This window comes from Zingiber officinale, chromosome 3B (assembly GCF_018446385.1).
Source record: "Zingiber officinale cultivar Zhangliang chromosome 3B, Zo_v1.1, whole genome shotgun sequence".
In the NCBI taxonomy this organism is placed as follows: Eukaryota; Viridiplantae; Streptophyta; class Magnoliopsida; order Zingiberales; family Zingiberaceae; genus Zingiber; species Zingiber officinale.
Window position 1 is genome coordinate 114,838,246 of NC_055991.1, and position 16,310 is coordinate 114,854,555.

Sequence of the window (16,310 nt, forward strand, 5' to 3'; positions counted from 1 at the left end):
CACACTCCATTTGAAAGAAAAATTTTTATAAATATGCTATAGTTGGGATTCAAACCGCAGGTACATGGATGACAACTTAAATATCTTACTGTGATACCATAACCCAAGGACGGCTCGACCTTCCTAATAAAAAAAATGATAATCCCAGTTAGCCTCATTGACTATCTCTAGGGTAACCGGTCCGATCCCACGGAAGTTTCCACCGGCCACCAGGATAAATTGGGAAGTACACGTCGCGACCAGCTCAGAAGCCCCCCCCTCATTTGGAGGAAAAATTCCTGTAAATATACCGTAGCTGAGGTTCGAACCACATATACTTAGATGACAACCTGAATATCTTACCGTGATATCATGGCCCAAGAACCGGCTCGACCTTCCTAATGAACTAAGAATGTGAGTCTCATAAAATTTATTAAGGGTATTTTAATATTAATTAAATCATAAAGTTACATTAATAAAACTAGTAAACGGATGAAGATTTTTTTTAAAAAAAAATCGATTTAATTGGGACAAATAGATACAAAGAATGTGGAGGGGAGATTGATTTAGGGTTTTAATTCAATACATTAGTGCTACGATTGAATCTCTTGATGTATGATGGATCCACATGCAATGAACCGATTGAGAAGTGTCGTCTAAATTGTGTGGCCTCTTGACTACGATTGTACTAGTTGTAATTGCAAATTAGGGTTGGACTTTGAGAGGGGGCATGCTACGTCCATTTCAATTAGCAAACTTGGTCATCCATGGCCTAACTTGGCACACTCCGATTGCTGGAGTATACTCTATCAAAAGTTGAGTTTTGTATTTGGTATGAGTCATAGAAGGGCCCGGGTTGAATGATTGCAGTAAAAGGTCCTATAGGCATACAACACGGTTAATTTCGTAGTCATCACTAAAGAGATAAATTAGAAAAATATAGTTGCTCAGCATGTAAGAGAATGTTATTCATAGTTTTAATGAGATTTGACTCGTGCCCATTGCAGTAATACTATAACATGTTAGCCATCTCAGTCATGCTCAGGCAGGGCTGAGGTTGAATGATCTGGTAAAAAGGTTATTCGCGGGCTGAGGTTGAATGACTAAGACATAAGGGAGATTATGTTCGGTCATGTCGAGTTTTGACCCCAAGACTTTATGTGATAACATCTCATGTCTTAACCATCGCAATGATGAAATTATGATAGGATGTCAAGTATATATATATATTTAATGTTGAGGACATTTTGGTTGATTGGTCCATAGCGAAAAAAAAAAAATGCTCTTTAAAATATTTTTAAAAAATGTCTACAAATACAGACAACTTGATCTTGCAATTCTTATAGAACACATTAAAAACATGTCAATATCTAATTGTCAATCACATGGTGTATGGTTGGTTGTGAATTTAATGAGCCAAGTCATAATTATTACCTCATTCTTCGTTCAAAGTTTCATCCATTTAAAAATAAAATATTTCACAATAAGTGAAATTATTTTGTGAATTGAAAGCAATAAAATGGTTTCAATAATAATAGTAAAAAGATGGATGTGCATATGTCCTCGGATGGATATAATGACTAGCACATAAAGTGTTGTCATCATGAAGTTTGGGGTTCGAATTTTGGTAAAATCGAGATAAATACTTCCCTTATGTGCTAGTCATTATTTTAAAAGTTAGTAGTCGCCCGTGATTTACCTTTTCCGTGTTGACTTTGGGATGGATTGACGGGGACGCTGAGATGAACGTATTCATTTTTTTTTTTTTTTACCACCATGGTAAGAAGAGATTTAGTCTTCTCATGATGATGTGATGGTTGAAGTATAAGAGATTATCATATGAAATTTTAGGATCAAAATTTGACATATCTGAATATATTTTTTTCATGTCTTAACTATTTATATTAATAATTAATAATCATCCATAATTTATTTTCACTTTATTAGTAATTGATGAGACACTGAGGATACTTGTCTATAATAGCATTGTATGATTGTAATAGATATTTTTGTCCTTGTAAATTTCTAAGTGTTTGCCAAGTCAAACTAATCAACCTCTCGCATTTAATCTGCAATTAAATTCTATCCATCCATATCCCATTGCAATAACTATTTCTCTCTATCTTCGCATTAAATAAGAGGATATTTTATTATTTAAAATGAAAATATCAAAAAATAAACCTTTACAAGAGGTATATTATAAAGAATCAAACTCGATATATTAATAAAAAAAAATTCTTAAATCTCGTTAAATAATTATTAATTAATTATCCATTTTTTCTAAGAATTTATTTGTTGGACAAAAGGATCAATATATAGAAGAAATGTGTTATTTTACATTGTTTTTTTAAAACTTAAACAAGAAAATTCAACATTTTCTTAGAGCATGTTCATTTTTTTTTGGTAATGATATTTTTAAATAAAATATTAATTATTTAACTCTTTATGTTTATTAATTTTTGTTTTTTTTAATAATTTAAATGTACAAATTTTACTAATTGAAAGAATTTTCACTTAATTTATCTATCGAATAAATTTAAAATATAATTTATACATATTTAAAATTCGATCAATAATATATTTATTCCATTTAAAATTTAAACTCTAATTCTCTTATAAGCAAGGATAAAATTTCTTATAAGAAATCAAAAAGGAGAAAGTGAAGTCCATTTCAAAAACATAAAAAAAAAATAATACAAAACCCCACATATTATAGAATTTTATAGATGACAACTTTAAAAGCAACATTGGAGAAGATCCACATCCACTTGATCAATGGTTGAACCACCGTCTCGATCCGAAATGCACCAGCTGAGTCGACTCGTCGGCGACGCGCCCCCCGATCCGAGCCGACTCGCTTACCTTATCTCGCCGGAACCTCCTCTTCTCCTCCTCCTCATCCCGCAGTGCCGCCGCCTCCGCCTGCTCCGACAGGTGACGCACGCCGGTCCAGAACCAGTCTCCGATCGTCGGCTTCCGATCCCACGGCCGGTGCCTCGTCTCCTCGAGTCGCCTCAGCACGCAGACCAGCTCCACCGAATCGGCGAAGCCGAGCGAAGTCGTCCGCTCCCTCATCTCCCGGACTCGGATCTCGATCTCGTGCTCCGCGGCGATCCGATCCGCCTCTATCAACCTCACCGCCTCGCCGACGAGATTGTTCCCCTCGACGACGGCCATCTCCGGGGCGCGGCTCATCACTTCGACGATCTCCACGAGCAAGTCGAGCTCGGAGATTAGGTCGCCGTCGAGGAGCGTGGTGACGCGGTCGTCGCCTGGATTAGGGTTAGGGTGGAAGGGGGCGAGGAGGAGGGAGGCGGAGACCAGGAGCTCGAGGAGGCGAGCGTACCATCGGACCCAGGAGGCTAGGGCGAACGAAGCGGGGGAGGATCCGAGGGGGAAGGCAGAGAGGGCGAGTGGGTTGCGGCCGGAGGTTGGGTGGCGGAGGAGGGCGATGGGGAGTTGGTCGCGGAGGATGAAGGCGCCGCGAGTGAAGACGTGGTGGAGGGCGAGGAGGCACTTGAGGGCGACGGCGGGGTCGCGGGTGGAGCGGAGGCGGTCGGTGAGGGCGCCGACGGCGGACGCGGCGGAGAGACGGGAGCCGTGTCCGAAGGAGAGGAGCGCGCGGATGTGGCGGGGGCGGGGGGGCTCGTCGGCGGGCTGGTGAGGCGTGGCGCGAAGGACAGCGATCTGGGCAGCGGAGGAAGGGGAGAGGGTTGCAGCGGCGGCGGCGGCGAAGGAGGCGGTGTCCTTGAGCGCGCCGACGAGGCCGCGGAGCTTGCGACCCATCTCTCTGACTCTGTCTATGCGTCTCTCTGTTTCTCTATGCGTGCATTAAGATCGGGTCCGAGTTACAAGTAGAGTACCAGTAAATATAATACAAAAACACAGCAGTCAACGTCTGGCACTCTTATCCTTTTATCGCACGGAATAGTTTTTGACTTCACAACAGCGTAAAATATAAGTCAACGGATTTATCAAATTCAGATATATATTTTTTTTCATTTGAATCAAATCAAGATATGATCATTAGGTATTTTTTTTTAAATGCTAATAAAGTTTAAAATATCTTTTCAAATCTCATTCATATTAAAATGTTCTTAAGCAATTTTATTTTACTCTCTGAAATGCTTTAACGGTAGCTCACAAAAACAAAATAAGCATTTATTTTATAAGAAAATAACAGAGCATTTTAATATTAATAAAATCTTAGAGGTATTTAGAAATTATTAAATCTTGTGAGGTATTTTGAAACATGATGTGGTTCATTTTAACTTGAGCTATTGTGATTTTATTTATGGACTATGTTCAAAAAAATTATAGAATTCCTTAAAGTATTGAGTCATTTTAGGTGTGAATTATTATTATTTTATTGTTAAACTCTACCTAAAAGGATCACAGGATCTTCTCAAATATTGAGTTACTTTTGATCTACTCAAAATTTCTTCTAAACATCATGTCACTCTTGACCTGTTTAATGTCTCATAATTTTATTCTTAGACCAAAGCCGACTTTAGGCATAAGTCATTAAAGCCTATGCCTAGGGCCCCAATTTTTATTAGGGCTCATTATTTTTAGTGTATTACATATATTTTTATGTGTTTTTTAAAAGAGAATGAAAAAGATAGGCCAACGTGATAAAAAATTACATAATCTCATTCTCTAAAAATTGGGGTCATTATTTTTAATATATTAAATACATAAAATATATTTTTTTTTAAGAGAATAGAAAAGAATATAACCCACATGAATAAATATCAATCTTATCAAAACTTCAGATTCGCAAAAAAAATATTGTGGTTCCAATGGACAGAGTCATAAAGGGGCTCTTTTTTTAATAAATTAAATTTATTTTTAATTATGGATATTATTTTATAAAATCTAATCTATTCCTCTTCAATATCTCTCAATCCTACCTACTTTTATTATGTTTCTTATTCATTGATGATGTTTTTGTTGGGGTCGTTAGGCCGACTAGAAAGGAAGTTGAATAGCCCTGCTAAAAATAAAACAGAAAATACCCTTCTCAGACTTAAATGAACACTGGTGATCCCGTCCGAAAGCTGAGTCAGACGGACCACCGGGTGAGGTGGATGGAATGTTGACTGAGTCGCGACGTCCCGAAGGGGAGTGTGCTGAGATGACTTCTATGTTGACCAAGTCTTCAAAAGTCCTCTGGTCAACGCTACCTGCAGCCAGCGACCGGGTTGACCCGGCCCCCGGTACCCCGATGCTCGAGGCAGATCCAACGAATATATGAGTACAAGACTAAGTCATAAAATAATGAAATATGCATAGAATATGAACGAAGGACGTACCTTGGCCCGGGGGGCGCCCTCGAATGGGACGCGGCTCGAGTTGTCGCGACCCAGAAGAGTAGATGACTCCAATCAGGCTGGAGAGTAGGATATGACGACAAGGAGCTGAAAGCGGCACGGGCCCGGAAGATGAGCTGCAGGTCGAGATACAACACTGGCACGCAGGGCGGGAGATATTAGCGACACGCATGCTGGAACTTGAAATTGGCACGTAGGCCGGGACATGACTTCGGCACGTAGACCGAGATGAAACACCGACACACGGATCGGGAAAACAACAAGAGCGGAATACGGCAAAATCAGTGACGCCGAACAATAACCAAGGCACGAAGGTCGAAGCACCACAACATATGAAGCTGGAACAAGATGACGACACGAAGGTCGGCACACAACGGGATCGAAATACGCTCAAATCAGTGAAAGCGAAAATAGTAAGTACTAGTAGCGGCTGCGGCCGCCCGAGGCGGCACGAGGAGACAACTACTGCAACAACGCTATGCCGGCGATAGCAGATGGCGGACGGAAAAGCTGGCGTGGTAACTGGCTAGTGCGTTCGAGAGAGAAAAGAGGGAAGGGTGGAGGTTAACGACGAAAGGCATGGTCCGACAGCCGGCGAAGGCAGCGAGGCAGCTTGCTGGGAGAGATGTCGGCGGTCGGAGACTGCTCGACGGGGGCTGTGGAGAGGATGACGACGCCACAAGGCGAAGCTGTGGCCGACCGTGTGTTTAACCGGTGCCGAATCTGTCCGGTAGAGGCGTCGCGAGGAGGAGAGGGAGAGGAACGACAGCCGGCTCCGGTGAGGGCTTGAGCTCGGGGAGGAGAAGTTGGCTGTCCTCTCTTTTGGCGGCGAAGAAGAAAACCCGAAGCCCTTTCCCTTCGCCCAGTACCTCCTCCCTCTTAAGACCTAAATAGTGCAAAGACAATAATGCCCCTCCTTCCTCTCTTAATCACTTTTTTTACCCCAAAATCATATTCACATTACAAGTCTCCCCTTCAAGTCTAGTCTAAGGAGGCGCAAGTCCGACTGACTAGACGAAGCCCAAAATAGAATCGCTACCGAACGCGGAATCAGATCACTAGTGCTCGTCTTATCACGTCGGACGAGTAGCTGTGGCAATGTTGGGCAGGAAATCGAGCGATATCAAGCGGGCGGTCGGGCGATGCTAAGCAGAGCGATCGAGCGACAATCAATATCAGGTGACCGAAAAGTGTCAATCGAGTGATCGAGAATGCCGAGCGAGTGGTGTCGAGCGTGCGATCTGTTGGAACCCCAAGGAGTTTTGATGTGATCAAACAAGCTACGTTAGGTCCTGCGTTTGTTTAACCCTTGTGTCTAAGTGTCCAGGAGCTTATGAACACAGGAAGTTGAGTGGAAGATGCGACTAGCGAGAAGGACGGCACGGGGAGAGAGTCGACGGGCTCGGTGCGTCCGAGGGACGAGGTGACCGCGGAAGAGTACACCGGTGGACGAGAAGAATGTGCGCGATGTTCGAGGGACGAGAAACCTGGAAGGAAAGCTGCTCGAGGAGAAGGCCGGAACTTGGGTTCGGGTGAGCCCTATTCCGAATGGCCGAGATCACCCAAGCTAGTGGAGCCGGAGTTAAAGACCCGGACCGAGACGAGCTGAACCGAAGCTGAGCGACCGGGCGAAAAAGTCAACCAGAGTTGACTTTTGGGGTCCAGGGTGCCCGGAGCTGACCAGGGCGCCTGGACCCCTCCGGGGCGCCCGGACCGAAGTTGTTGACCAGATCGAGTCAAACTCGATCTGAACATTGGGCGAAACCCCTTCGGGGCACCCCGACCAGTGCTATAAATATAGCACTGGTTTGCACAGATCCTATAACTCACTTGTAATTCATTTTTATCTGTGCTTTATTTTCTTTTGTACTGTTAACGCTGAAAGAGGCTACTCCGCCCATAAGAGAATCAGATAGAGTGTCATCTTTGCCTTGGATTAGCAATCCTCTGATTGCAAACCAAGTAAACCCTCTGCTTCTATTTTAGATTCTATTTATTTAGTCTCTGTTTCTTTTTAATTACAAGTTCCTTAAATTAGTTGAATATCCGAGAAAGGTTTTGGTTTAATTTTTGTAGGGCAATTCACCCCTCCCCTCTTGCCGCCCTCCAAAGGGACCTACAAGTGGTATCAGAGCAAGGCGCTTTAGGAGGACTAATCGTCGATCGAAGCAACAAGAATGGCCAGACCAAGCATCGTTCCACCAAAATTCGAGGGGAACTTCGCAAACTGGAAGCGTTGTATGGAGGTATTTCTAAGAACTGATTTCGAAATTCGGTTTATAATGAAGTATGGTTTTTTAGCTCCGACAAATCAAGATGGAGAAGAAAAAGAAGAGAGCAATTGGACAAAGAAGGAGCAGAATGAATCTGTAGCAAACAACCGTACGGAATATCACTTGCTGAGCGTGTTACCGCCTCAAGAGGTCAACTACCACTACAAGAAAAAAGCTAATAGACAACGCTTTTAAAGCGTTGTCTATGTGCCTGAAAAAGCGTTGTTAAAAGCACTGTTGTTAAAAGTCTACTCAACGACAACACTTTTAAAGCATTGTCGTTTGTAGCGAAGACAACGCTTTTGCAACGCTTTAAAAGCGTTGTCGGTTTTTACAAAGACAACATTTTTGCAACGCTTTTAAAGTGTTGTTTTTGGTGGAAAAGACAACGCTTTTGCAACGCTTTTAAAGCGTTGTCATGTTTTGCAAAGACAAGACTATTACAACGCTTTAAAAGCGTTGTCATTTTAAAGAAAAAAAATTAAAAAAATTATTTAAAAATCATTATTTGTATATTTACGGAACTATTATTTTTCTTTTACCATGTCCAGATTTTAATTTTACATATAATCGGCTCAGCTAATGATTTCAAACTCATACAAAAATAATAGAATTTTGACATTGAAGTAATATTAGTATTTAATTACATGAGAAGCTAGTAAATATCAAAATTAACACTAATTCTATTTCAAAGTAGATAGTGATATTCACATTTAAAACAAAAGAGCACAAAATAACTAATCGACCTCGAAGCCAACAATCTGTTTACTTCTACTAGCTACACTAAAAAATTATTATCGGCTTGAGAACGAGACAAAACAGTACAGTAATTACTACCACAATACTGAAGAAGTAGCTTGTCTTTCTCAATCTATTACAGGAATAAGCAATTAGATTTTGTCTAGGATCTTTGTGAGCTTTGAACATATTGAACAATTGGCCTGAAATATAAACAAAAAATTACAGTCAATAGTTTGAACCAAAAAATTACTTCTACTAGCTATTTTCTATAAATGAACCAAAATTCATTACTCAAAAATAAATGCTTGCAGAAAGAAAAAAAAAGAAAGAAAGCTTGCAAAAATGTAACGTTTTTTCAAACTGCAGAAAGAAAGCTTGCAAAAATGAAACGCTTTCTTCTCCGCAAACACTTTCTTGCAAAAAGCACTGTTGTTGCAGAAATGCAACGTTTCTTCAAACTACAGAAAGAAAGCTTGGCTTGCAGAAAGGCAATATTTCTTCAAACTGCATTCTAAAATACATGCAGTTTCTAATATGCATTCTAAAATGCATGCAGTTTCTAAACTGCTTTCTTCACAAGGCTTATGTAGATAACAAATATCTAAGAAACAATTGGCATTTTCCTAGCGTCAATTGCCACAAACACTAACCTCCTGCAATTCTTCTACCACATCATCTATCCTGCCACATCACTGTCAATGGATATCTAATGCAATTTGATTCCTGTTAAACCCTGTCAATGGAAGAAAGAATGGCAGTTATTTTTGTGGATGCATGTCTATGAGTTTATTGCAATGGTGTATGGGAAACAAAGCATATCCACCCATACGAACTCACATCTACTCAGGCCTGTGGGTTCGAGTTTTCAAATTCAATCCCTTGCCTATATCCTATCCAAAGCATGTTAGTCAAGCCAAGGAATGTCATTGAAGCATCCAAAACAAAATGATAGCAAAACAATTGCACAAAACGATGCTGGGAGAGAAAGTAATCACCCATTGACTGTAATTCTCTGACCTTCTTGAAAGAGTAAACCGAACAAGAAGGACCATTGTGATAAGAACCAGCATAGTGGGTTTTAGCATTTGAAAGCTAGCAGAGACACCACCATTTTCTCGCTTAAATCCCAAAGCCTTCTTGATAGTTTTTCATCAAAATACTTTTCAGTCACACCCTTGGAGTTCATATGCAGTGTCATATAGCATTTAGTTGTGCTCCTGTAATTATCTATACTCGAGCTATTTAGTTGGAGTTTCTGAATACCTCCATTCACCTTCAAAATATCTGAAAAGGCACTGCACGTAAAATTTCTACAATCTCAACATCTAATGAAAGACAACAGGAATAAGCAAATGACATGTGCAAATTTCCATAATCTCAATATCTAAAGAGCATTCATAAGCAAAGAAGAGATGACATGATTGTCACTAGTATCTTATAAGCTATTCAAAAATTATGTGAACGGCAAAATCTAGAGAAGCACCTTCAAATGAATGTTCAATGTGTAAAACCGTTAGATTCGATAGAGGGGGGGGGGGTGAATATCGATTCGAAAATCTCGAGTTAAAACGCAGCGGAAAAGTAAAGAAGTAAAGAGATGACACTGTTGATTTTTACTTCGTTCGGAGCCTGTGGCGACTCCTACTCGAAGGCCCGTACTCCTTGAGTACTTTCGTTGGGCAATTCACTAGCAATTCGGATAATTACAATTTACGTACAAATATTGCTAATGAAAAAGAAAGAAAACAAAGCTAATCGACAAACAATGAATTAAAAAGAGAGCCGGAGTGAGTCGTCGTTGCTTTGTGAACGTTGTTGGAGCGCAGAGCAGCAGAGTGATTGGACTCAGAGTTCTCAGAAGACTTGTGTTTTGAAGCTCCTGCCTGGGGCTTCTTTTATATGCTGCTCCGGGCGCCTGGATCCCCTCCGGGCGCCTGGAATGTGACGTAGCACTCCCAACCAGCATGCTCCAAGTGTCAACGTCGTCCTGGGATAAAATTTGCCTCCCGGGTGCCTGGATCCCCACTGTTTCCTGCCTGCAAAACAGTGTTAGTCCGAGGCAAATAAACCCTGCAGCACAGTTTGTTAGCACATTTTTACAGGTACGCTCAGTAATAAAAATTAGCATTCAGAGTATGACTTAGATTCCGTCTTTCCGAGACCGGAATCTAGTCACGATCTCGACTTAGATATCCGAAATGGATCTAAGCCGGATCGACGCCTAATGTTCCCTTCCCGGGAACGCGTCCTCACAGTCACTCCCCTCCAGTGACTTACCTCACTTACCTGCCAGACGTCCGGTCAGCCCGTCGACCCGTCTGGACTTCTTGCCAAGCGTCCGGTCAGCCCGTCGACCCGCTTGGACTTCTCGCCAGCTATCCGGTCAGCCCGTCGACCTAGCTGGACTTCTCGCCAAGCGTCCGGTCAGCCCGTCGACCCGCTTGGACTTCTCGCCAGCTATCCGGTCAGCCCGTCGACCTAGCTGGACTTTTCCTGCACACTTGATAAAAGTGTCAGACAACAACACAACTAACTTAACCCATTTGTCATTCATCAAAACCTGGGTTAGACCGTTAGTGCTACCCGCACCAACAATCTCCCCCTTTTTGATGGAATGACAACCTGGTTAAGTTAGTGAAAGCATATGTACGAAACAACATGTATTTGTGTGGTTTTAAAGTTAGTTTGAGTTTTCAAATTGGTTTAGCTAACTTAACCACCTAACCCTCCTCCCCCTTTGGCATTCATCAAAAAAGAACAAGGGTAAATAAGCATAGTGTTTAAGTTACCTAATCATGAAAAATAACTGAGTTTGGTTCAAAATTCAAGGATAAAAGTACACTCTTTAAATCCAAGAAAAATCAATTTGACTTTGGGGGAGTTTTTAAAAAAACTTGTTTAACGCATTTGTTCTTTAGCTTTTGAAAAAATTGCTAAGTGTAGATTGTCTAATTTTCATTCATAAGTGTATAAGGTCTAATGTTTCAAACCAAATTTCCAAAACAAGTTTGAGAAAATATATTTTTCAAAACTGATTTATTTTTCAACACTAAGTTTGTAAAAGATTCAATTTTCAAAATCAAAGAAAATGATTTTGAGAAGCTTAGTTTGTAAAATTTAGCTTTGAAATTAAATTGTCAAACTCAAGTTTTAAGGACTAGATTCAGTACCATTTTTCAAGGTAAAGTTAAATTAAATTCAAATCTTTACTTTCAGTTTTCAGAGGAGTTTGGTAAAAGTAAGATCATATTTTTAGAATGTGTTTGTAAAATTTGTTTTCTAAAATCAAATTTTCAAAGTGTAAAAGTGTTAGATTCAAAACCATGGTTTGAAATACTTGAAAAGGTCAGTTTTCAAAAACTAGGAAAAATGGATAAAAAGTTTGTGAGGTAAAAGAATTTCACAATTTTAAACAAGTTGTTTTTAAACTTTGATTTTCAAAATTAAGTTTAAAATTCAATTTGGAAAACTAAAGTAGTTTTATTTCTCCCCCTGAAATTGATACTTAATTCTAACCAGCTGTCTAACCAGTTAGGTACTAACTAACTATCAGAAGATAGTAGCTTTTACTAGGTTAGTCAGATTAAGGAAATTATAATCAGTCAGTGTTTGAATTGATTGATGAACTTTAATCTGATTAATATCTGAATTGTATTTAACGTCCAAACTTATGTTGATGCACTGAAATAAGCATCTTAAGTCTAGACAGTTGGCCTATGCATCTCACCCCTTTCTATGTTTGTCAAACACAAGCAAGGGAACCCTAGGGTGTTGGTGAGATGCTCAAAAACTAGTCCTATGGGTACATGCTTTCTAAGGATGTAAAGCTAGTCTAAGGCCAAAACTGTTTTTGAAAATCTAAAAATGGAAAGTTTTGAAAACAAACAAGTTTAACCTATAATTTGATAAAATCATTTTTGAAAGTATTTTTTGAAATTTCCTAGTCTATTAAGATAGAACATATTCAATGTAAGTTTGAAATGCCACTAGATAAATCCAAAATATTTTACAAATAGTGTAGCTACAGAAGTAGGTCATCACTAAAGCTACTGAGATGATGAAGGGGGTGGTCCAGATCCCAAGGATCGAAGAAGTGCCATCAGCTCAGTGTGGCGGGTGTCCCCGGCAGCTCGTAACTCGGCAACCTCTCGCCGTATGTCCCGATGAAAGTCGGAGTTCTCCTGCTGGAGACTCGCCATGGCTCTCTCTAGTCCGGTCATACGGTCGGCTAGAGTGCGGGGAGCGTGTCGTGGTGCTCGAGCTGGGGGTGGTGGTGGAGCCGGTGCGGCTTCCTCCGGAAATAGTGCCAGCATGAACTCGTCCATCTGTGCGTCTGGATCGGGCTGGTGCTGTGCCCCCCTCCGCCAAGTCATAGTCCCATCATCTCTATCTACCTGGATGCCGGCTAGGGAAAAGTTCCGAGAGGATATAACATCGAACTCGGTCATATGGGCAACGTCTCCTCTAGTGACATCAATGTGCAGCAAGGACATATAGGCTGTCAGAATGTGACCAAATGGCATATGGACTTGACTGTCAGTCACGTATCCGGCTGAGTAAATGATGGTGGAAAAGATATGTAGGCTAATGTCAATCTCTAACCTATGAATCAGGGCATAAAGTAGGAATGAATGGAATGAGCGCATCACAGCGATGTCCCGAGTGGTCAGTGGTAAAATGCAAAGAACTACAACCCTATAAAGGGCGTAGTCCTGGACTCTAAGTTCTACTGACCTAAACTGTGTCACAGTGGGATCTCTCTCTCCTCCAAAAAAATACGAATACATCGTATCGAGAGTAATATGTGAGTAGGGATCGTCGAACGGTAGATCCCTCGGAGGATAGCATAAAAAGGAGCAAGTAGAAGGACGCAACTCTAAAAACTCTCGGATAGTCGTAGGGGAAAATACGATATCAGTGCCTGCCGCCCTAGTGGTATAGGTGAAGTCGTCTACTTTTACTAGGTTATTGCAAAATTCGGCACATAGACTTATGTTTATTGGACTGGTACATTCGACAAGGTTCCTTAAATTGTAGTGGCCTATAACCTCTAAGGCAGAGGGACATGACCTTAGGAAGAACGCTCTATCTATGCAAGTAGTCCTAATGGCCTTATAAACGGTGGACTCAAATTTAATCCTAAGTTCGTCTGTGGGAAACCTAGGGTCTGTACTAGCATTGGAGGGTCCAGCACCAGTATTTGTTCGTTTCCTACTGTAGATAAAGAATATTTAAAAAAAAATTAGAAGACAAAAGAAGTTTTTAGAGAGTGGAAGAGTGTTTTACCGAGGAGCCATCGAAGAAAAAAAATATAGATTTGACGACCTCGGTTGAATCGCAACAGCGTCGTCACCGCAAGAAGATTTTGATTTAGAGTACTTTCGCACTGAGGTTCAAAGTGAACCTTGGCAAAAGTGAGAGGGAGTGGGGCAGATGTTGGGGGCGCCTGCTGCCCCTTATTTATAGGGGACTCCGGGCGCCCGGATCCCTTCCGGGCGCCCGGGGTTGCTGGGGCGGGGCGCCCGGAACCCCTTCCGGGCGCCCCCGACCAGAATACCAGGGGCGCCCGCCCCTGGTTTTGGACTTCCTTTTTTTTTTAAAAAATTAATTTAAGTTAAAGTTTTGAAAATAATTTTTAAGTTAAAAATTTAAGTTAAAATTTTGAAAATAATTTTTAAGTTTAAAATTTTTAAGTTAAAATTTTGAAAATAATTTTTAAGTTTAAAATTTTGAAGATAATTTTTAAGTTAAAATTTTGAAAATAATTTTTAAGTTTAAAATTAAAGTTTTTAAGTTAAAATTTTGAAAATAATTTTTAAGTTTTGAAATTAAAGTTTTTAAGTTTAAAATTTTGAAAATAATTTTTAAGTTTAAAATTTAAGTTAAAATTTTGAAAATAATTTTTAAGTTTAAAATTTTGAAGATAATTTTTAAGTTAAAATTTTGAAAATAATTTTTAAGTTTAAAATTAAAGTTTTTAAGTTAAAATTTTGAAAATAATTTTTAAGTTTAAAATTGAAATTTTTAAGTTAAAATTTTGAAAATGATTTTTAAGTTTAAAATTTTGAAAATAATTTTTAAGTTTAAAATTGAAATTTTTAAGTTAAAATTTTGAAAATGATTTTTAAGTTTAAAATTTTGAAAATAATTTTTAAGATTAAAATTTAAGTTAAAAATTAAAATTTTGAAAATAATTTTTAAGTTTAAAATTAAAATTTTGAAAATAATTTTTAAGTTTAAAATTTTTGAAAATAATTTTTAAGTTAAAATTTTGAAAATAATTTTTAAGTTAAAATTTTGAAAATAATTTTTAAGTTTAAAATTTTGAAATTAATTTTTAAAGCCTTATTCATCTCACCCGAACTATATTATCAATCAGGGAAACCTATGGTTTTATGAGATGAAATTGGTTTGATTATAGAGTTTTGGTTTAACTAGTGTTAGATTCAGACTTAGCTTTGGTTTCCACAAATAGACATTCTTCGGATAAACTTCTAAGCTTGGTGAGTCTCATGGACATCATTAGAAGTAACCAACCTTTCGAAGTTTTCCGAATAGTCCTATCCACGGAACTTAGTACTAAATCTTGGTCTAACTGGTTAGGATTCGTTTAAGGGTAGCTTCGGTCAGTTCCACTTGGCCAAATGCACCAGATCGAAGCCATATCTTTCTAGACATGCGATGCCCAAGCTTCCCTAACGTACTATCATCCAAAAACTTCACCAGTACCATGAGTCAAGTTAAACTTGGTCTCTTTTTACTAATCCTAATTACCCTGTCGGGTTAGTTTGTTTTGGGTTACCCTGTCGGGTATGTTAGTTTTGGAGGTGCTAGCTATTCTGGAGCCTCCCCCTGAATTATTGGCCATTAATTTAGATTTTGGGTTTGTGTCGATTCTTTTTATAGTTATAATCAACTTGGTGATAATCTAAATTTTGTTGAGTTTTGAATTTTGATTTTAAGTTAAATTTATATTTTAGTTTTTGATCTGATTTATTCAAGTTTATATAATGTATTTTATCTTTAGGTATATAGAATTGATTAAGTCCTACTTGCGTGGTTAAGCACGCTTTCGGGACCCAAGCTTGTTTAGTTGCTTTGTGTTGGGTTAATAATGATTTAAAGGTTTTGTTTGAGTTTGACTTATATCCAAGTCCAGTTTTATTATAGCATGCCTTTTGGTTATTTAGAATTAAATCTAAATTTTTAGATCTTGTTGTGAATTTTTCCAACAATTCTTTTAACTTATTAATTTCATTTTTTAATGATAAATTCTCCTCCTCAAGTGTTCGATCTTGAGTTGGATTCGAATTTTTTAATTGTTCCTTGAGGTTTTGATTTTCCTCAAGAAGCGATTTATTTTCATTTTCCAACTTAACTACTTTTTTATTTAAACACGAGATAATTCTAAAGAATTTACGATTTAAGTTTAGGTATACCTCTTCGGAACCTTCGGAAACGAGTGCGGACTCGTGGCTCGATTCGGGTTCGGACCCGTCTTTCGATTCCTCTGATTCGTCTTCCGTTTCAGCTTCGCGAGCCATCAGCGCGAGGTAACTTTGGTGCTTTTGCCTTTCTCCTTCCGATTCGTCTGAGGAGGAATCGTCCCATGTTGCTTTGAGGGCTTTCTTCTTTGTTGACTTTGGTTTGTCAAGTTTCAATCTTGGGCATTCGTTCTTGTAGTGCCCCTTTTTGTTACATCCGAAACATGTGACATTTCTTGAGTCGGCTGGCGAACTGATCTTCTGAAGATCCTGTTTGTTGAAGCTTCTCTTTTTTCTGGTGAACATTTTCCTTACCAGGTTCACCAGGTGTTCTTCGTCTTCAGAGTCTTGATCGGAATCTTCTTCAGATTCGGGTTTGTTCTTCTTTTCTTTAGAGGAACCTGCAAATAAAGCTACACCTTTCTCGACCCCGGCGTTAGTTTGCTCATGAAGTTCTAATTCACAGAAGAGTTCATCCAATTTTAATTTAGATAAATTTT

The 16,310-nt window shown here is 39.3% G+C and overlaps 1 protein-coding gene across 1 annotated transcript; it reads right to left on the bottom strand.

Annotated features, from left to right (window-relative positions):
- Window positions 1–2,617: 2,617 nt before the first annotated feature.
- On the bottom strand, window positions 2,618–3,847 carry LOC121968536 (putative clathrin assembly protein At4g40080). The gene has a single exon (XM_042518863.1). It carries the CDS (start codon window positions 3,763–3,765, stop codon window positions 2,752–2,754), a length of 1,014 nt encoding a protein of 337 aa, XP_042374797.1. The 5' UTR covers window positions 3,766–3,847; the 3' UTR covers window positions 2,618–2,751.
- Between the last annotated feature and the right edge of the window lie 12,463 nt (window positions 3,848–16,310).

Bases quoted from the DNA above. Each gene is read 5' to 3' on its own strand.
- LOC121968536 (XM_042518863.1), bottom strand. From the start codon at position 3,765: ATGGGTCGCAAGCTCCGCGGCCTCGTCGGCGCGCTCAAGGACACCGCC.